Below are 23,458 nucleotides of genomic sequence, written 5' to 3'. Positions count from 1 at the left end.
AATGGAAATGTGAGAAAGTCATTTTATATAATTCTTTACTTAAAGTAGAATCCACGTTTCTAATCATAGAAATTGCTAAATACTTAGATGCTAGATCTAGAAGTATCCTGTGATACTCTGCCCCTTTCCATAGTTTTCTGTTTAGCTCCCAGAATTGATAGAAAACCGTTCAAATATAGTTATATTGGGAAGGTGTTAATAAGCTAAAAAGTTAATGTAAATGCGCAGAAACCCTCATTAATGAAAATAGAAAGTCAGTGCACATTGTTGAAATTAATCAAAGCAGAATATAAAGATTCTATTTAGAAAATAAAAGAAATTTGCTTGAAAGAAAGAAAGAAAGAAAGAAAGAAAGAAAGAAAGAAAGAAAGAAAGAAAGAAAGAAAGAAAAATTATTGTCCCTGGGACAGAGGAGAGAGTAGAGGTGGACAGAAGCAACAAGTTGCTTTTGTATAAAAAGAAAAAAAATAGGCTTAGCACTATTTATATAAAACCTGTTTACATATACTACTTTGATAAAAATTAAAATTTATTGTAAAATACCTTAAGATCTTCTTGGAATATCTATGTATCTCCAATCATTCTTTTTACCTTGGTATTTTATTTTATAATACTAAGATCTAATTCCCAGAGTAAACCAGAAATTAATAAAAGGGTAGTTGATAAGATTGTTATTGACTTTTGAATATGCTGAGAAACATGGATTTCTGGATTTTTTTAATCTGATTTGTACTTATAAGAATAAATTATGTTTAAAAAATAAGTTACATAATAGATATTTTTATACAAACCTGACTGACTGTATCTGCTTTTCAGCATCATAACTTTAATATTATCTGTTTGATAATTTTCAACTGAAAATTCTTCTGTTTCATCATTGTCAACTACATTATTTTCATCCTGCATCTGTTTGGGAGATGGCAATTCTGTTTCCTTTGGAATGTCCTGGAAGTTCCAAGGATTGTCAAAATTATATAAGAAATTTTTAAAATATGGTAATGTATCAGAATCATCTGTTTTCTCTAAGACTCTTTCATTCCCTACTTGATCTTCAGTTTCTATAATTTTTATTGTTTTTATTTCTTGTTCCTTATCAGGGTCAAATTTACTTTTTGGAAGATGTTCATGTTTATCTCCTCCACTTCCTTCTTCACTTTTTCCATCATCTGACATAATTTTATCTTCATTGGTATATACAAAGCCTAGCATACCAAAACCAAAATCAAACCAATTTGGTTTGAGAATTGAGCTATCATTGGTGATTGTGTCTTCTTTTTCTGTTAATGTTTCTGTGCATGGAACTGTAGATTCTTCCTCAGATGGTATGGAATTAGGAGCATCTTGTAGTGGTGAACTTCTGTCTTCAGGCAATAATTCAAGCCCTGTATCCTCACCTCCAAAACCTAAATAACTTGTAAAACCACCCCCAAACCAACCAGTGGCTTGAGGACTGATGGAACCTAGTTCAGACTGTTTCTTTGGCACTGAATTGAATTCCGATTCTGGTTCTTGATTTTGTTCTGTCTGGGGCTCATCATTATTTAATTCCTCTAGGTCATTCTCATCTTTTCCTGCTACTTTTCTGCTTGGAAATGAACTTTCTTGTAGAGGTTCAACAACTGATTCAAAAGTCTTTCCTTTAGGTTGTTCTCTTCCAAATCCAAACCATCCTTTCACTTCAGACACAGTTGAGGATGGTGGGATATGAACCACTTCAGGAATAGAATCCTCTTCCAGACTTCCAGCTTCCACTTCTTCCCAATCTTTTGATTCACTAGAACTTCTGATATCTTCAGGAGCCTCCGATGTTGGAAATTGATCTTCCAACAAAATACTTTCAGAAGTTGAATAAAATCCAGATTCTGTCTGAAAATCATTTTCATATACACTTAATTTTTGGTCTTTATCTTCTTCATAAGGATATATGTTTTTGCCATCACTGTCTTCATTTTCAAATGTGTAGCTTACTCCAAGAAGACAAAGAAAATCAGATTCCTAATAGAAAAAAAATTATGATTGACATAAATACACTAAAATTCCTTATTCCTCCCTAAATCATTTAAAATGAATGACTGTGATTTTCCCAAGACCATAAAACTAGCTCAACACACAGCATAAACTAAAATCAGATCTCCTAACCTCAAACATTTATATCACAACTGACTGCTCAGGGTCGATGATATACCTAAATGAAAAATCAAGGCTTTGAGTATATTCTGAAAATAAACTCCTGATGAAAATGTATATATGTCCACAAAATCTTGCTTCTCCTAAGAGTGCACTGAAAAGGCACATTCAGCTGCGTGGTGATTTAAGAGAGGGGAATTTCACAGCACATGATGACAGTTCAGACAGACCAGAGACTGTAAAGCATGGAGGCCTGGTTAAAAGTTGCAGTACGGCACAAAAACAGACACTCAGATCAATGGAACAGAATAGAGAACCCAGAAATGGACCCACAAACGTATGGCCAACTAATCTTTGACAAAACAGGAAAGAATATCCAATGGAATGAAGACACTGTTTTCAGCAAGTGGTGCTGGGAAAACTGGACAGCAACATGCAGAAAAATGAACCTGGACCACTTTCTTACACCATACACAAAAATAAACTCAAAATGGATGAAAGACCTAAATGTAAGACAGGAAGCCATCAAAATACTAAAGGACAAAGCAGACAAAAACTTCTTTGATCTTGCCCTCAGCAACTTCTTACTCAACATGTCTCCAGAGGCAAGGGAAACAAAAGCAAAAATGAACTACTGGGACCTCATCAAAATAAAAATCTTCTGCACAGCAAAGGAAACAATCAGGAAAACTAAAAGGCAACCAACAGAATGGGAGAAGATATTTGCAAATGACACATCAGATAAAGGGTTAGTATCCAAAATCTATAATGAACTTATCAAAGTCAACACCCAAAAAACAAATAATCCAGTGAAGACATGGGCAGAAGACATGAATAGACATTTCTCCAAAGAAGACATCCAGATGGCCAACTGACACATGAAAAACTGCTCAACATCAGTCATCATCAGGGAAATTCAAATCAAAACCACAATGAGGTACCACCTCACACCTGTCAGAATGGCTAACATGAACAACTCAGGCAACAACAGATGTTGGCAAGGATGCAGAGAAAGAGGATCTCTTTTGCATTGTTGGTGGGAATGCAAATTGATGCAGCCACTCTGGAAAACAGTATGGAGGTTCCTCAAAAAATTAAAAATAGAACTACCCTATGACCCAGCAATTGCACTAGTAGGTATTTATCCAAGGGATACAGGTGTGCTGTTTCTAAGGGGCACATGCACCCCGATGCTTATAGCAGCACTATCAACAATAGCCAAAGTATGGAAAGAGCCCAAATGTCCATCGATGGATGAATAGATAAAGAAGATGTGGTATATATATGTACAATGGAGTATCACTCGGCAACCAAAAAGAATGAAATCTTGCCATTTGCAACTATGTGGATGGAACTAGAGGGTAGTATACTAAGTGAAATTAGTCAGTCAGAGAAAGACAAATATATGACTTCACTCATATGAGGACTTTAAGACACAGAACAGATGAACACAAGAGAAGGGAAGCAAAAATAATATAAAAACAGGGAGGGGGACAAAATAGAAGAGACTCTTAAATATGAAGAACAAACAGAGGGTACTAGAGGGGTTGTGGGTAAGGGGCGTTAAGGAATCTACTCCTGAAATCATTGTTGCACTAGATGCTAACTAATTTGGATGTAAATTTAAAAAAATTTTTTTTTAATTGCACTAAAACATTTAGGCTTCTTTTATTGAGATATTACATAGCCAGTTGAGGTGGGGAATCCTCTTGTTCATCTCACAGAACAACCAAATAATCAAGAAGAAAAATGGTTAAGTTATTATTATTACTACTATTTTTTTTTAATTTTAAATAGTCTCCATACCCAATGTGGGGATTGAACTCACAACCCAGAGTTCAGGAGTCACGTGCTCTACTGACTGGGCCAGCCAAGGACCCCAAAATTGTTATTTTTTAATCTCATGGTATGAAACAGTGATATGTGCTGCTCTTTGGATATGATCATTATGAAATGAGAATACAGTTCAGAACTTTTAAAAAGTAAACTTCAAAATTAACATTTTACAATGTTTTAGGCACTGCAATCTAGTAAGTGCTTGAGAACAGACTCTGGAACCAACCATCTGGGTTTAAATACTGACCCTGCCAAGTTCATCTCTGTGATCTTGGGTGAATTATATGACCTTTCTATGCCTCAGTTTCCTCATCTGTAAAATGAGAATAATGACAGTACCTACTTTATAGGGGTGTTGTGTTGTGAGGATTAAATGAATGAAATGCTTGGAATAGTAGCTGTCTATAGTAAACACTAAACTAACCTAGCCCAAGTAACACTACTTCAGATGACCCAGTAATGCAAGGGGGAAAAAGCCCAACACCTTGCTTCTATTCAGTGCAATTCTGAAAGGCCATCCCAGGTTCAGAATTCCTTGAATCAACTGAGACCTTTGTTGCGACTACATCACAGTTCAACTTCTCTGTCTGCCCAAAGCTGCTTTTTCTTTTGATCCCTCACAGGTGCTATTCCTGAGTTTTCCCCAGGAAACCTCGTGAGTGCAAAGGTCTACCTCAGAATCTGTTCCCAGGGAACTTGACCTAAGAATGTAGGGTGTCTGTATACTTACTATGTGTTCTGCATTGTTCTAGATGCTGAAATTCTACAGTAAACAAAAGGGAAACAAAGTAATTATGAAATCTAGTAAGTGCTATGGAGGACATAAATAGGAATCTGTGGTTAAGATGCAGTAATTCCACAAGAATCATGAAAGCCTCTCTGAAGCACTGATGCTTAAGTGGTGACATAAAGGATAAGAAAGAACCAGCCAAGTGAAAAACTTGGGGGAAAGAATTTCAACAAAGGCAACAGCCTGTTTGGGTCTCTGGGCTGGGAAAGTGTTTGGCATGTTCTAAGAACAGTCAATAGGTGAGTGTGGCCTGGGGCATAGTGAGCGAGGGGAGAGCAGGAGCAGCTCAAGTAGGGCCAGGGTGAGGAGTCAGGGCTTGATTCTAGGTTCAATAGAAAGCCATTAAATGGCTGTAAAGCAAAGGAATGGCATCTGATTTTTTTTGGGGGGGGGGGGGCTTGGTTTTTGTTCTTATGAGATCCATTGCTCCATTCCTTTTTGGAGAATGAATTTGAAGAGAGCAAATGTAGAGATGAGGAAATCATTTAGAAGGCTATTGTAGTATTCTATTTTCTTTGTTTTTTTAATAGGCTTCATGCTCAGCACAGAGCCCAATTCGGGGCTTGAACTTACAACCCTGAGATCAAGACCTGAGCTGAGATCAAGAGTCAGATGCTCAACTGACTGAGCCACCTAGGCGCCCCTATTGTAGTATTTTTTTTTTAATTTTTTAAGTATATATTTATTTTTTGTATTTTAAGTATATATTTATTTTTTGAGAGAGACAGAGACAGCATGAGCAAGGGAGGGGCAGAGAGAGAGAGAAAGAGAGAGAGAGAGAGTCCCAAGCAGGCTCCACACCACCAGCATAGAGCCAGATCTGGGGCTCAAACCCACAAAACTGAAGGTCATGACCTGAGGCCCAAACCAAGAATTGGAAACCTTACTGACTGAGCCACCCAGGCACACAGTATAGTATTCTAATCAAGCTACCCTATGACCCAGCAATAGCACTGCTAGGAATTTACCCAAGGGATACAGGAGTGCTGATGCATAGGGGCACTTGTACCCCAATGTTTAGAGCAGCACTTTCAACAATAGCCTAATTATGGAAAGAGCCTAAATGTCCATCAACTGATGAATGGATAAGGAAATTGTGGTTTATATACACAATGGAATACTACGTGAAATGAGAAAGAATGAAATATGGCCTTTTGTAGCAACGTGGATAGAACTGGAGAGTGTTATGCTAAGTTATGCTAAGTCATACAGAGAAAGACAAATACCATGTTTTCACTCTTATGTGGATCCCAAGAAACTTAACAAAAGACCATGGGGGGAGGGGCAAGAAAAAAAAAAGTTAGAGAGGGAGGGAGCCAAACCATAAGAAACTCTTAAAAACTGAGAGTAAACTGAGGGTTGATGGGGGGTGGGAAGGAGGAGAAACTGGGTGATGGGCACTGAGGAGGGCACCTGTTGGGATGAGCACTGGGTGTTTTATAGAAACCAATTTGACAACAAATTTCATATTAAAAAAAAAAAAGAAATGATGAGGCCTTGGATTAGGGCTATGGGGAGAGTGAAAATGATGAGTAGACAATATACTCCATATATATTTTGGAGATAAAACTGACAGTATCAGGGATACCTGGCTGGCTCAGTCAGCAGAGAATGTGACTCTTGAGCTCAGCGCCATAAGTTCAAGCCCCACATTGGGCATGGAGTCTACTTTTAAATAAATAAATAAATAAATAAATAAATAAATAAATAAATAAATAAGAATTCTGTCTTTAAAAACAAAAACGAAAATTGACAGTACCAGAAATTATACAGTAAATTGACTGTTAATCCCAGAATTTATGATGGGAAAGAGCCACATAATAGACAGTTTGCGTGACTAGGCTGACTCACTTCACACTGACTTTATTTAAGGTGAGTTGCCTTAGCCTAGAATCTGAATTAAATGGGCTAATCAGACTCATATATTGAAAAGTCACCTTCTGGGGGCACCTGGGTGGCTCAGTCAGTTGGGCATTGACTCTTGATTTTAGCTCTGGCCACAATCTCATGGTTTGTGATTAAGAGTGAGAAGTCTGCTTGGGATTCTCTCTCTCTTCCTCTTTCTCTGTCTCTCCCCAGCTTGTGCGCTCTCTCTCTCTCTCTCTCTCTCTCTCTCTCTCTCTCTCTCTGTCTCAAAATAACTGAAAATAAAACTTTAAATAAATAAATAAATAAATAAATATTTTTAAAATTAAGTGAAAAGTCACCTTCTGATTCCCTTTCTCATTATCAAGCCCAACATTATCAAATCCAACATTATCGAGCTCACTTAAAACTCAATAGCAAAAGAGGTTGCACAGATATAAGACCCAGAGGGAGTGATGGGAAATAAATTCTGTCCCAGTAGGATAATAACATTAGTAATAATATCTAATACTTATATAGCACTTACTAAATGCTGTTCTATATACTTTACCTATGTTCATCTTTCCCCATAAATTTGTGAAGTAGCACCATAATATAATCATTATCTTTACTTTACAGATGAGAAAATTAAGGCATACAAAGCCATAGTCAGGCTTTGAACTCAGTCTACTTCCAGAATCTATGTTCTTCACTACTACACTCTACTGCCTGTCAGCTTTTCAGAAAGCAATATGCCTGTCATCAACTTTGTCTTAACCTAATTTTATTCACATATTCAAACTATTCTTAGAGTGAGTTCCCAAACCAACTATTTTATGTATTCACTATACAAGATACTTAACCAATAGACACTTATACTACAGAAAACTATTTTAGCCAAGAAAATTTAAATGCAATTAACAACTGAAATGTTATTTAATACTCACTTTAGTTGATATCTGAACTTCCTCAGATATGAATACCTCTTCAGTCTGGACTGCGTCTCTGGGAAAATATCCAAAGTCCTTTCCTTTCTACCAAAATGAAGAATGAAGATTAACAAGGAAGAGTTATCAAAGCAATAATAATTATTGGGCCTAATTTTGTCCCATGTCCTTGGCTTTCATCTATATTAAATCACAAACATTAATTGGCTTTCATTTGCTGTCTAAAAGAAAGTAAGTGAAATCATATTCCTTTTTTTTTTTTTTTTTTAAGATTTTCTTTTTAGGGGTGCCTGGGTGGCTCAGTCTGTTTAAACGTCTGTCTTTTTTTTTTTTTTTTAAGTGAGCAGCAGGCAAAAGTTTATTAGAGTATAATATCAGAAAGTAAGAATACCATGGGAGCTCTCTTTACACAGAAGTGGCATTCAAAAGTGAATACCCTGTGTCTGACTCTTGACTTCAGCTCAGGTCATGATCTCACAATTCATGGGATCAAGCCCCACGTAAAGCTCTGTGCTGACAGTGCAGAACCTGCTTGGGATTCTTTTCCTCTCTCTCTCTCTGCCCTTCCCCATTTCTCTCTCTCTCTCTCTTTCTCCCTCTATCTCTTTGATTTAAAAAAGATTTTGTTTTTAAGTAATCTCTACACCCTATGTGGGACTCAGATTTACAGCCCCCAAGACCAAGAGTCACCTGCTTTACTAACTGAGCCAGCCAGATGTGCCTGTTATTCAAAACAATAGTATTAATTTGAGGGAACAAAGAGCCAAGTTGTAAAATGTCACTTTTTTAAACTTCAGAGGGAAAACCATCCTACATACTCATTTTCTTCCTTTTTATGTTTGTTAATGACCTTCCTTACCCAGGTGGACCACAGATTTACACTAGTAAACATGGGCTATCAAAAGGCAGAAGAATGGTGGCAGTAGCCAAGTTAGATGGAGCTGTGACATATTCAGCATTTTTTAGGATAACAGAATCAAGTAAGATGTTTAACTCTGAAGGGCCAAGATGGATTCATCAATACAGCAAAGATCTGTAAGTCCTCCAGGGAGGATTTTGTTCCATAAAACTTTTCTGGGGCTACCTTGGTAGCAGAGATCTTCTTAATCCAGTTTAATTACATGTAGGATGTCCCCTGAGAGTGAAGGTTTCAGCACTCTTAGCCCATTTCCTATCCCAGGCAAAGTTGAAACGTGTTTTGGTCCTTTCATCCAGCACCATTACATCTCAACTGTGATTCTCCAGCTCTGCAGTTGCGGCAGCTGTTTGGAAACTGACAGTCTGTGGGTGAATTCCATAGTGTGGTCTCTTAAACAGCTGCCTGCCTGGGTTAATCACCTAATGCACAAAACTAAGTATGCTTGAAACTTCACCCTGGCTCTACACATTGCATGCCACTTTTGTGTGGAACTATCATTCTCATACATAGTAAGCAAGAAAGAATGCTTTCTTTTTCTCTTATGATACCTACTGTGTCATTTTTCTTACAGCTGCATTGGTTGCCTCTAATGTGTTCAAAGACATACACTGGCATGTTTAAAGGACCATAGCAGTAAGGAATCTTGGGAACTACAGAAGCCAAATAATTCTGGCCATTGAGAGTCAGCCGTTCAGTCATACAGCCCCTGCTGCTAAAAAAGCAGGATAGATCCAAGTAGAATCTTCTCCTTCAAATAGTGATCACAAAGGCTACACAACAGAGAAATCTGATGCATATTCAAAATGGAAATGATGGGGGCGCCTGGGTGGCTCAGTCGGTTAAGCGTCCGACTTCAGCTCAGGTCACGATCTCGCAGTCCGTGACTTCGAGCCCCGCGTTGGGCTCTGGGCTGACAGCTCAGAGCCTGGAGCCTGCTTCCAATTCTGTGTCTCCCTCTTTCTGACCCTCCCCCGTTCATGCTCTGTCTCTCTCTGTCTCAAAAATAAATAAATGTTTAAAAAAAAAATGGAAATGATGTGTGCATCAGGTGGGTCATGCTTGTTCAGCTTGGGAGTAAAATTGCTTACCATAGCATGTTTTCATTATCGTTGGTGTTGCCTAGATGTCCCATAATCTCCGCTGGCACTTTTAAAGTAATTTTATTCTCCAAGTAAATATAAAACCTAAGTTCAGAAACTATGCATGCTACATAAAAATAATTTCTTTTTTTTTTTTAATTTTTTTTTTCAACGTTTATTTATTTTTGGGACAGAGAGAGACAGAGCATGAACGGGGGAGGGGCAGAGAGAGAGGGAGACACAGAATCGGAAACAGGCTCCAGGCTCCGAGCCATCAGCCCAGAGCCCGACGCGGGGCTCGAACTCACGGACCGCGAGATCGTGACCTGGCTGAAGTCGGACGCTTAACCGACTGCGCCACCCAGGCGCCCCAAAAATAATTTCAAGGCACTCTTAAGTTCTCTATCCCAACCAAACTGCCTTCCCAAAACACTACTTTTATAGAAATTCTGAAACCAAGAATGAACATGACCATTTTTCGTTTGTTTAAATGTGTTAAATATTTAAATTAATAAATATTTTAAATATATATTACATATATGTTATATATGTAAAGTGCTTTGAAATTATTAAAGTTCCTTTAGAGATGAAAAGCAGCTTTTCTGTGCAAGCTAGTCATTTACTCTACATTCAGTTTTTAAGACTAGATACTTACACTTCCTGCCCACAAATCTTCCCTTTCTCCTGCAAGTTTAACATAAACAGATATCTCTTCTCCCTTAGTGAAGTTCAGGTATCGGCAGTCAGGTCCTCTGTAATCTCTCATGGCTAAGACTCTGCTTATTAAAGCTATGTAAACATGTGAAGAAAAACACACAATTTAAATTAAAATGTTATTTATCTCCCTCCCATCTTGCCCTCCTCCAGTATATCCTATGTATTTCCAAATGCTAATTGCTTCATATCATTTATCACCTCAAAAACCTACATTGACTTCTCACTGCACACAGAATAAATTCTAAGCTCTTTGGCTTGGTGTCCAAGGCTATCCATAACCTGCTCCTCTTCCTTATTTAAAATGACTTCCTCTTATTCCTTTACAGTCAAGTTCATCTGTCCATTGTCCCTGGAATATGTTATTACCATCTTGTCAGGAAGGAAAGGTAAAGATAATTCGTTTTCTTCCTGGTACCTACTACAGTAGTTAGTCCCCCTTATTTGAGGGAGATACATTCCAAGACCTCTGTGTCTGAAACCACAGATAGGGCCAAACCCTACATACTATGTTTTTCCCTATGTATACATACATATAATAAAGTTTAATTTATAAATTAGGTACAGTAAGAGATTAAAAACAATAACTAATAGTAAAATTGAACAGTTATAACAATATACTATAATAAAGTTATGTGATGCTGGGGCATCTGGGTGACTCAGTCAGTTAAGTGTCCAACTGCAGCACAGGTCATGATCTCACAATCATGAGTTTGAGCCCCTCATTGGGCTCTGTGCTGACAGCTCGGTGCCTGGAGTCTGCTTCAGACTCTGTGTCTCTCTCTCTCGCTCTCTGCCCTTCCCCTGTTCTCTCTCTCACAAAAATAAACATTAAAAAAATTTTTTTAAATAAAATAAAAGTTATGTGATGTGATCTCTTTCTCAAAATATCTTATTTTACTGTACTTACTCTTCTTGCAATGATGTGAGATGATAGAATGACTAAATAAAATGAGATAAAGTGAGGTACATGAGGTAAGCACTGTGACGTAGCATTAGGCTTCTGTTGACATTCTGACTGTATGTCAGAAGCAAGATCATCTGCTTCTGGGCCATGGTTGACCGCAGGTAACTAGAACCATGGAAAGTGACCCATGGGTAAAGGGGACTACAGTATATTCTAGGCATTATGATAGCTCTTTCATATCTTTATTTTATTGAATCCTCAAAACAGACCTATACAATAATCTTGTATCGATCTAACAAATGATCCTTTAAACCTTAGAAAGTTGGTCGCACACTTGATAAATGGTGGAGCCAGATTTGCACTGAGGTTATTTGCACTGCAACATGTGCCTTCCATATTCTGAGCTTTTTCTTTCTGCTCTTTCCTTCAGAAACTCTTCAGTCTGTCTTCATGGTCAACTCATATTCTACTTCTTCTATGAGACATCCTGAATTGGTCCAGCCTGTTCTGCCCTTCTCTGAACTTCAATATTACCTATTATTCTTATGCTGTATTGATATTTACTTTTTCATGTTGACCTGTCACTAGAATGAAAATTCCTGGAGGGCAAGAAATTTATCTGACATTTCATTTTATTCTTAGGTATACACTCCTACCCCCCCAGACCCAACAAATAATAGGCCCTCAATAATTATGAATGGTCATAACCCCATATACTAGATCTAGCCCTTCAATACATAAAGTAATATACATATTACCTATTATAATTATACTAACATATGTAAAACATTTTGATTAAGTCATGCAATTAAAGTTAAAATAATGTTATAAATTACTATGAATTTGAATGTTCCTTTCTATGTTGGTGTCTGGCCCTAAGGAAACTAAGATGAAGAATAAAGAAGGAAAGAAAGATTATTATTGTTATAAAACATCATCTAGTAAATCTCTATATATCAAATTGCATATCCAAATGATTAAGGAAAATGTGTACTCATAAAAATTTACTTATAAATTATTTACATTTCTACTAATAATATTTTGGATTTTTAATTTACATATTGCAAATTAAAAATAATTCTCACATACTGGAGAGATAGAATATATGTAAAACAATTGTAATATATTGTGATACTATTCCTTTTGTACCATAATGCTAAAAACAGAAAATAACTTCTTAACCAGTAAAATGAAAATTAATTTTTCTTTGTAAAAGAAAGGAGAAATTTAATGTTCAAGGATATAAATAAAATTATGCACTCCTAACACTGATTTTAATATTTTTACATAATAAATGAACACAGAAATGATTGTTTGATAAAGTTTAGACGATAATACAAATCAATACAAATCAATTATAGCTATCTTAAAAACTAGGAAAAGTGCTGATTTGTTTGTTTTTGAGGCCTGGATTAATATCTTTATAATTTCCGATATATTTATATATCAGGCTGATCTTTGCCCCTTGATATATTTATATTAAAAACTATTACAAAATGCTTTGCTTCTAGCATTTTCTTTTTTTAGTGAAGTATATTTTATAGCTGCAAATATTTCTCAATGATATTAATGCTTACTTCTATCATACATGCCCACAATAACATATTATGTCATTTCAGAACCTCAGTTTAAGAGGAAAAGAAGGCAAAAAAGAAAAACAAACTTACTTTCACATTCCAAGTCACCACATTTTTTAAAGTCTGCCAGCAGTTTTGTGCCCTCCAGACACTTTGTCAGAGAAATTACCAAAAGGAGAGTTCTGTGAACTCCAAGCGCCGCCATGCTAAAACAAGCAGGAATCTCAAACAAGGTTTAAACCAATTGTTTAGGCCATAGACCTGTTTATGCCAGTCAAAACAAGAGATATCCCACTTTCTCTACTAAATTTAAGACAAAAAGTTTTGTTTTTTTTTAAATCTCTTGATAATTACATTTTTCAATTGGTGTTTAGATTTAACTTGAGGGACAAACGCTGTCTGTTCACAATCTGCAGTGTCAGGTCTCCAGATAATACATAATGGTTTAATAATTAACAGATTTTTAGTTGGACTCATGGATTGTAAAAGTGACCTGTGTAAAACCATCCGACTTAAAGGTACCTTGCATTCAACAGGACAGTTCTTAAACCTGTTTTAGAATTCATCTCTTTCTGTTAAAGTCTTCAGGTAGATCAATCAATAAATGCAAACTGAGTATTTGTCTCATGCAAATACCAACATCAATGGAGAAAGTATATAGTTATATGTAGAAGCAGTAATAATTTATATTAAAAGCATGGTTTTGAAATATGATGAAGGTTATTTGAAAAAAGTCCCACTTTCATATTTTAAAAACCTTCAGTGTTACTATGAAGTTGAAAATTGTAAGAGTAATAGTTAATTGGGGCACCTGGGTGGCTCAGTTGGTAAAACGTCTGACTCTTGATTTCTTTTCAGGTCATGATCTCACATTTTGTAGGTTTGAGCGAGCCCCATGTTGGGCTCTGTGCTGACAGTGCAGAACCTGCTTGGGATTCTCTCTCTCCCTCTTTCTCTGCTCCTCCCTGGTGCATGTGTACTCTCTCTCAAAATAAATAAATAAACATTAAAAAAAAAAAACTAAGAGGGGAGCCTGGGTGGCTCAGTTGGTTAAGCGTCCGACTTCAGCTCAGGTCATGATCTCATGGCTTGTGAGTTCAAGTTGCACATCAGGCTGCGTGCTGACAGCTCAAGCCTGGAGCCTGCTTCAGATTCTGTGTCTCCATCTGTCTCTGCCCCTTGCCTGCTCATGCTCTGTCTCTCTCCTTCTCTCTCTCTCAAAAATAAACATTAAAAATTAAAAAAAAAATAAAAAGTAATAAAATAAAAATAAAAATAATAAGAAGAAAACTAGTTAAAACGTGGTAAGTACTTCATATGTTCCAGGTATTGTCTTAAACAATTGTATGGTTTAACTCCCACATCAACTGTCTAAGGTAGGTAATATTATCATCCCCATTTTGCATATGAGGTAACTGAGGTACACAGAGATAGATTAAATCACTTGCCGATAGCCACACAGTGAGTGGAGAAGAAATTTAAATCTAGACACTCGACTCCCCCTATTCATACACTATACTTTGCCACAACAGAATGATGTCTATTACCATCTGAAACAAAACTATTCCAGACACAACAAGTACAGTATTATTCCATGTATTTAAAATTGCATATTTCTGGGGCACCAGGGTGGCTCAGTCAGTTAAGCTAAGGTCATGACTCAGCTTTTTTTTTTTTTTTAAAAAAAAAGCTCAGCTGAGGTCATGATCTCACGGTTTGTGAGTTTGAGCCCCTCATCGAGTTCTGTGCTGATGGCTCAGAGCCTGGAGCCGGCTTCAGATTCTGGGTCTCCCTCTCTCCCTCCCCCCCCGCCCCCCCCCCCCCCGGCTGGTGCTCTGTCTCTCTCTGTCTCTCAAAAATGAATAAATGTTTAAAAATTTTTTAAATAAAATAAAATTGCATATTTCTGTCACTGGAGAGAGATATCTACAAGAATCCTCCCCCATACAGTGAGAACATATAGTATGATTCCAAGTTGTGTTCACTTTTTCTTTGTACTTTATTTGCCTTTTTTTTTTTTTAAATCAGGGACATAGCAAAAATAAATAAACAAAAAAATCAGGGGCATATCTTGTTGTAAAATAACAATAAAGCTATGAAAATCAGTTATTTGAATGTTATTGCTGCTTAAAAAGGATCAAAGCCCTATATTGGGACTTTCTATGTAAAACACTAGATCTCAGTAGATCTGGGGAAACCACACCTGTCTACTTCAATCTTGAGAAAGTATTTTTCTAAGTCCTTCTTTGCTGTACCTCTTCTCTATATTTGGGCATGCCACAGTGTACATGGTTTGCAGAATATAGCAGTTGTGTGACACCACACTTCCCTCTAGTGCTTGACATAAATAAATATCTAGCACCTGAGCAAGCTAAGGTGAAGGGCTTTTATTTCAGGATCCTAAAACAAAACAAAACAAAAACAGTGTTTTTTGTTCGTTTTCCAAAAACAAACTTTAGTAAGAAGCCGCCTGTGTCAGATCAAAGATTTTTACATCTTTAGAAAGAATCTGATACAGCATGAATTTGAGGATCATTTGGCTTGCAATCAGAACACTGCATAGTTATATACATGCACACCCAAAAAGCTTTAGGTTAGTTTCTTGAAAACTTTTACAAGTCTAGAAACTTGTCAAAGACATTTAAAGAAGGATTAACTCTTCAGCTTCAAAATTTGGCACAGAATTATTTGCATAATTTATAATATCAAATCAAGAATATTTATTAAAATTATTTATACTTTTTGTATTCAATATTAAAGACATTACAGCTAAATTGTGAACTAATTAATTTTGTTTTCTAAGACTTTTTTTTTTTTTAATTTTAAGCAATCTCTACACCCAGTATGGGACTTGAACTCACAACCCCAAGATTAAGAGTCACATGCTTATTTTGTTTTAAGTTAGGAACCCAGCTAAATTTAAATTGTCTATTGATTGGCTTTAAGGAAATGTGAGTCAAGAAAAACAGGAGAAAATTCTTGCCTAAGATACTAGCCTGGAGATTTTCTTCTACTAGAAATGTTCCTACTTTCTTACTATATAATATACTCAGATTATTTCACTGTATTTTCAGATCATCACTTAAATATAATTTAACAAGATATCTGAAATGTGGTAGCATAATGTCAACCATCTCTAACAGACCCAAGTGTAGATGTGGTACGTGAAAGAGATAAGAACATTTGGTTTACAGAAACCAAAGCATCAGGGCACCCGGCTGCCTCAGTTGGTTAAATATTCACCTTCAGCTCAGGTCATGATCTCACAGTTTGTGGGTTCAAGCCCCACATCAGGCTCTGTGCTGACTATTCAGAACCTGGAGCCTGCTTTAGATTCTGTGTCTCCCTCTCTCTGCCCCTCTCCCACTGGCACACTGTCTCTCTCTTAAAAATAAACGTTTAAAAATTTTTAAATAAGAAACCAAAGCATCAATTTTTACCATAAAGATGATCATATTATGCTATTTAGATATTATCTAATTGCTGATGCATTTTTCAGGTCAAGTGTTGGGTCAATATTAAAATATAATACTGCTAGACATTTAGATGGCTAACAGACACATGAAAAGATGCTCAACATCACTCATTATCAGGGAAATACAAATCAAAACCACAATGAGATACCACCTCACACCTGTCAGAATGGCTAACATGAACAACTCAGGCAGCAACAGATGTTGGCGAGGATGCAGAGAAAGAGGATCTCTTTTGCACTGCTGGTGGTAATGCAAATTGGTGCAGCCACTCTGGAAAACAGTATGGAGGTTCCTCAAAAAATTAAAAATAGAACTACCTTACAACACAGCAACTGCACTACTAGGTATTTATCCAAAGGATACAAAAATGCTGATTTGAAGGGGCACATACACCCCAATGTTTATAGCAACACTATCAACAATAGCCAAATTGTGGAAAGAGCCCAAATGTCCATTGACTGACAAATGGATAAAAGAAGATGTATGTATATCACAATGGAGGAGCACTTTGGTGGCTCAGTCAGTTAAGCAATTGACTTTATCTCGGTTCATGTTCTTGCTGTTTGTGAGTTTGAGCCCCAGGTTGGACTCTCTGCTATCAGCACAGAACTCGCTTCAGATCCTGTCTCCTCTCTCTGCCCCTCCCCCACTGGTTCCCTCCCTCTCTCTCTCTCTCAAAAATAAACACACTTTAAAAAAATAAATATATATGGAAATGCAAGCTGGCACAGCCACTCTGGAAAACAGTATGGAGGTTCCTCAGAAAACTAAAAATAGAATTACCCTATGACCCAGCAATTATACTACTAGGCATTTATCCAAGGGATACAGGTGTGCTGTTTTGAAGGGACACATGCACCCCCATGTTTATAGCAGCACTGTCAACAATGGCCAAAATATGGAAAGAGCCCAAATGTCCATGGATGGATGAATGGATAAAGAAGATGTGGTATATATACACAATGGAGTATCACTCGGCAATCAAAAAGAATGAAATCTTGCCATTTGCAACTATGTGGATGGAACTTGAGGGTATTATGCTAAGTAAAATTAGTCAGCCAGAGAAAGACAAAAATCATATGACTTCACTCACATGAGGACTTTAAGAGACAAAACAGATGAACATAAGGGAAGGGAAACAAAAATAATATAAAAACAGGGAGGGGGGACAAAACAGAAGAGACTCATAAATATGAAGAGCAAACTGAGGGTTACTGGAGGGGTTGTGGGAGGTGGGATGGGCTAAATGGGTAAGGGGCATTAAGGAATCTACTCCTGAAATCGTTGTTGCACTATATGCTAACTAATTTGGATGTAAATTTTAAAAATTTTTAAAAAAATTAAAAAAATAAATATCATAAATTGCAATATATATACATACATATATATAAACACATACACAATGGAATACTACTCAGCAATCAAAAAGAATGAGATCTTGCCATTTGCAACAATGTGGATGGAAATGGAGTGTATTATGTAAAGTGAAATAAGTCATAGAAAGATAAATATCATATGATTTCACTCATATGTGGAATTTAAGAAACAAAACAGATGAACATACAGGAAGGGAAGGAAAAATAAGTTGCAAACAGATAAGGAGGCAAACCATAAGAGACTCTTAACTAATAGAGAACAAACTGAGGGTTGCTGGAGGGGTGTTGGTTGGGGGGATGGGCAAATGGGTGATAGTCATTAAGGCAGGCACTTGTTGGGATGAGGACTGGGTGTTGTATGTAAGTGATGAATCACTAAATTCTACTCCTGAAACCATTACTACGCTATTAACTTTCTTTGATTTAAATAAAATTAAAATAAATAAAAATTTTTTTTAATTTAAATTAAAAAATAAAATATAATACTGCTGCTGAGGAAGATTTCATGGTAACACTCAGTCAGAAATACTGATTTGGAAGAACTATGGCATTCTTCAGAGACGATACAGGAGATAAGAGTACTTACTGTATAAAGCTAAAGAATGAATCATCAAAGCCACACATGTTCAGTATCTTAGAGCTAATATCACAGAGCAACCCTTTCCATTACAATACAAAGACAAAATCATGAATGCTGTGCTTCTGCTTGGTGATGTTATTTCTGATACTATATAATCAGAAATACTATATGTTTCTGATACTATATAATCTGATACTATACTATCTTGTCTCTTAGTACATCAGATTTCCTAAAATGGGAACATATTTTCTTTACCCAGCTGCCTGTTACTCTATAAATACGTAAGATAGAGAAACTTGATTAGAAGGTACATGGGATAAGCTGAACTAATTAAGCTGAGATAGTTTTTACTAGGGAGAGGGTACTAGAACAAAGCCTTTGAAAACAGTTACCATGGTAGATAGATGTGCAGTGAGAGATAGGCCCAAGAAAGATTAAGATTCAGACTGGTGTGGAAGACATAGAGATGGCCCTTCCATATTCTCTCTTTAAGGTAAGACCTTCTGCTCACCAGCAGGGAGTACAGGTAGCAGATAGGCTCTGGCAGACAGCGACTTCAAGGTCTTTCTCAGCTGCAGAGAGCCACCTTACCCAAGATCACCCCTTCCTGCATGATCTGGCGAATCTAGTGGATAAATGACAAGAGAGTACAAAGGTGCGAGGCATTTCAGCCCAATTGAGACACTCTGACAGGCATTCCTCACTCCAGAGTTCCCTGTTGGGTTAACTGAAGCTTTGTAGAGCTGCACTGTAGTTTGACTTCACCTTTTGCCTAATCCTGCTTTCTCCCCCTTCCTTTCATTAGTGGTGATCCCTTGAACCCCTAACTCTTTTCAGCATCTACTTCTAGAGAACACAACCTCAGACACTAGTGATCCAAAGACACAAAAGTGGGAGGTGGCAGAACATGCACATTTGGGGCCACGATATGTGCTTGTCACTCCATGGCTCCTTTTACCTTTGTTGCTTTTGTGTTGCTGAAGGCCATGTTTTAATTCTGCCTGCTTTTTCTTATTCTGCCGGTATTGGAGTTCTAACAGGAGATAGACGGGTGTTCCATTTTGAGAGATGGCACTACTCTATCATTGAGGAAATTTTCATGAAGGGCTGTTTGCAACAGTGTGGACACTGTTCAGGGTTCAGGGAAACCAACAAGGCATGTAACATCCCCAGCCTGAAGGAACAGTGACCACTGTCTGGAGAGAACTATGGGAGAGGGCTGCCGAACAGGAACTCGAAGACATCAGTAAAGGAACTCAGTCAGGAAAACTTCACTCTTTTACTTTTCTGAACTCCCAGGGGTAACTTTCATTGACCAAATCCAGCCAGATGCCAGAGAATAAGGAAACCCTTTGAAGTAGCACTGAAGATCTGTGTTCCAGGGACACAGAACACAGTGGCAGAGTGAAGAGTGGATTAGGAAGAGCAATGAGAGAATATCCCACCCACTGTCATTATTCCTTTACTATGTGTTTTTTTTTTTTAATAGTATGCAACATCTTCAACATACGTGTGAGATATTTGCTGATCAGGGGGCTGAATTGATTAGTCTCATCTATGTATTGGAAAGGAATTTAATTTTGTTGAGCACCAACTTTGTACTAGTGAGCTTAATATTTCAAATATAAAAAAATTTCAAATATAAATCTTATCCTTCAGGGTAAACATTATTTATTGAATGCCCATAATGTGTCAGACACTCTTCTAGGGACTGGAGATATAGGAGTGAACAGGACAAAGTCCTTGCTTTCATGGACCTCTCATGCTAATGAAGGAAGGCAGAAAAGAACAAGCAAACAAATAAATGAACAAGATAAGTGCAGGTAGTGATAAGTTACTGTGGAGAAAAGTGTCTACTTAGATAAAGTTGTCAGGGAGGGCATCTCTAGAGAGTGACATTTGACTTAAGATAGGGGAATAGGAAGACAGAACATTTTGTGCAGACAGAAGACTTAAGGAGGAGATCATACTTCATTGTCTGAAGCTTGATTACCAATGATTTAAAGAAAAAAAATGAAGGAATCATATCAGATGCATTCCAGTATGTAAGAGACAAAGCTTTAAGGTGACAAATAGGGGCTCCTGGGTGACTCAGTTAAGCATCTGATTCTTGGTTTCGGCTCAGGTCATGATCTCACAGTTCATGAGTTCAAGCCCTGTGTCAGGCTCTGACCTGACAGTGCAGAACCAACTTGGATTCTCTCTCTCTCTGACCCTCCCACTCTCTCACTCTCAAAAAAACATAATAATAACAAACTTTTTTTAAAAAGTCAGAAATACCTTGGTATGTACAATCAAGAAACAGAAAGGCAAGTGGAAGTGGTAGATGAAGTAGGAGACATAGAGGTCCAATCATGCAGGGACTTTTGGCTGTGGAAGTAAGTGTAAGTTTTACTCTAAGTGCAATGGGAAGCCATAGGAAGTTTTAAGGAAGGGAATGACATTATTTGTATTTTTATCATATAACTTCATGTTTTTGTTTTGCTAACTTCTACTTATTCTTCAAGTACCTTAGATTAAATCTTTTAATAAATACATGACTCAATAACTTTTTATTGAAAGAATGAAAGAATACATGTATGAATGAATAAATGAATTGATTTCAAGAGCAAGATTCTTTATGCTTCATGACTAAATGAAATTCTATCTTCAGTTGTGCTGCTCAACTACTGTCTCTCATTTCAAACAGAAAGTCAGATAATCCTTTTGATTGAATTTTCTTTTAAAAATATGACAAAAAAATAAAATAAAATAAATATTACAAAAAGAATTAGGTCCATATGTATCTTTGTCATGGTTTCATATTAGTAGCAGCAGTAAGAGTGTAAATATCCAGCAAACAAAGTTTTAGAAAGCCTTTGGATTCCCAAATACTGTAGGAAATGCTTAACAGGCTGCTATATGAATAGGTTAATGAGCAAAATTAATTCCTATTAATTTCCAATCATCAATAGCTTAGTGTCTTTTAAGAACCAATATGGGTCAATTTTATATACTCTTATGCCATCTCTTCCAAAATCATCCTCCTTCACTCTGCTGCTATCCTGTCCACATTTATGCAACATTTCCTTCTTGCCTCTTTTGGTGTCCACCTCCCTAAGTACCTCATCCCCCAGGTGTCTTTTTTTCTTTTTTTTAAGACTTTACTTTTAGCGGCTCCTGGGTGGCCCAGTCGGTTAAGCATCAGACTTCGGCTCAGGTCATGATCTCACAAGAGGGGCTCCCTCTCTCTCTGCCCCTCCCCTGCTTGCATGCACACACACACACACTCTCTCAAAAACAAAAATAAAAGATAAACACAAAGCAAGGGAGAAGGAAAAGTCAAGGATGACTCTGTTTCCTAGTTGGACAACTGAGAGAGAACGTGGTGGTGCCATTTACTGAGACAGGAGCACAGGAGAGGAGCAGGTTTGGAAGAGAGACAGACGAAGATCATGAATTTGGTTCAGGACGTGTTAAGTAAATGAAAGTAAAGCAATGAAAATTATTTCCAGAAAAAAAATTAAAATTTGATGATTTTAAAAAAGTACTCATAAGCCTGTTTTCAAAAGCGTTATTAATTTTGAAACAATTTTGGAACTTCAGAAAAGTTGCTAATACAGAGTTGCTGTATACCCTTCACCCAGCTTCCCCCAAGTCAACACCTTATATAATCTTATATATAAGTCTAGTACAATGTTCAAACATAATAAATTAACATTAGTACAATATATTAACTAAACTACAGACTTTACTATAATTTCCCTAGTTTTCTAACTAATGTCCTCCTTCTGTTCAAAGATCAAATCCAAGACACTATATTGTATTGAGTTGTCCTATCCCCTCAATCTTCTATGACAACCTTCTGTGACAGTCTCTTATTCTTTCCTTGCTTTTCATACATTGACACTTTTTAATGTCCCTCAATTTGCATTTATCTGCTGCTTTCTCATGATTACACTAAAGTTGTAGAGTTTGTGGGAAGAATATCAGAGTGGTGTACCCTCCTCATCACAGCCTATCAGAGGGGTATACATGGTATCAATATGTCTGTTACTGCTTATATTAACCTTGATTACTTAAGTTCTGCCAGGTGTCTCCAACGTAAAGTAACTATTTTTCCTCTTCCATATTCTGTTCATTTGAAGGGAGTTACTAAGTCCAGCCTACTTTCAAGAGAGGAGAAGCTAACTCCACCTCTTCGAGGGAGGAATATCAAAGCACTCAACAGTAAGTTGTCCAACAGTAAGAAAACTGGCCCATGGTCTGTAATATATTTACTTATCGTTCAACCCTATCATACGTGTAAAATAGTTTCAAAATTGATAACCCATACCCTGTGGTAAACAAGTTTATAAGAATTAGATGTTTAGGTATAAGTCTTTTTATCTTTAGCCTTACAGTAACTAATCAAAACACTTTTTACAGTTATTTAAGTCAGCTCCTTTCTTTCCCATCCCTGTTAGTGTGGTTGTGTCATACAGTTATAATTCAATTAGATTTATTTGCCATAGCCTACATTCCATCTTGGGTCTCCCTGCCATTCAAGTTGATTTTTTTTAATTTGCATACAGTAAAATTAACTCTTTATAGCATTCAATTCTATGGGTTTTGATAAATGCATAGTCATGTATCCACTACTACTGTACCATACAGAACAGTTCAAAGTCATTTTATTTTATTTATTTTATTTTTTTAATGTTTATTTTTTATTTTTGAGAGAAAGTGCCAGCAGGGGAGGTGCAGAGAGAGAAAGGGACAGAGGGTCCATAGTGGGCTCCTCATTGACAGCAGAGAGCCCAATGTGGAGCTCCATCACAAACCACGAGATTGTGACCTGAGCCTAAGTCAGACACTCAACCAACCAACTGAGCTACCCAGGCATGCTTCAAAGTCACTTTATTATTATTATTTAAAATTTTATTTTTATTTTTTTAATTTACATCCAAGTTAGTTAGCATCTAGTGCAACAATGATTTCAGGAGTAGATTCCTTAGTGCCCCTTACCCATTTAGCCCATCCCCCCCTCCCACAACCCTCCAGTAACCCTCTGTTTGTTCTCCATATTTAAAAGTCTCTTATGTTTTTGTCCCCCTCCCTGTTTTTATATTATTTTTGCTTCCCTTCCCTTATGTTCATCTGTTCTGTGTCTTAAAGTACTCATATGAGTGAAGTCATATGATATTTGTCTTTCTCTGACTGACTAATTTCACTTAGCATACTACCCTCTAGTTCTATCCACATAGTTGCAAATGGCAAGATTTCATTCTTTTTGGTTGCCAAGTAATACTCCATTGTACATATAT

General features: G+C 36.9%; 1 protein-coding gene across 4 annotated transcripts in view; it reads right to left on the bottom strand.

The window, feature by feature from the left end:
* MIA2 (MIA SH3 domain ER export factor 2) overlaps positions 1-13,145 on the bottom strand; it is a 109,182-nt gene extending 96,037 nt beyond the window's left edge. For 2 of the 4 annotated variants that reach the window (XM_030318998.1, XM_030319001.1), the window contains exons 1-4: positions 12,832-13,145; positions 10,199-10,332; positions 7,546-7,632; positions 792-1,995 (exon numbers count right to left, since the gene is read on the bottom strand). In XM_030318998.1, the coding sequence (XP_030174858.1) occupies positions 792-1,995; positions 7,546-7,632; positions 10,199-10,332; positions 12,832-12,946 (1,540 nt within the window). In that variant the 5' untranslated portion in view covers positions 12,947-13,145. The remainder of the gene's footprint in view (positions 1-791; positions 1,996-7,545; positions 7,633-10,198; positions 10,333-12,831) is intronic. The other 2 variants (XM_030318999.1, XM_030319000.1) reach the window with 1 other exon arrangement.
* Between the last annotated feature and the right edge of the window lie 10,313 nt (positions 13,146-23,458).

This window comes from Lynx canadensis, chromosome B3 (genome assembly GCF_007474595.2).
Source record: "Lynx canadensis isolate LIC74 chromosome B3, mLynCan4.pri.v2, whole genome shotgun sequence".
Taxonomy (NCBI): domain Eukaryota; kingdom Metazoa; phylum Chordata; class Mammalia; order Carnivora; family Felidae; genus Lynx; species Lynx canadensis.
This window is presented reverse-complemented; position numbering and strand designations above follow the sequence as displayed.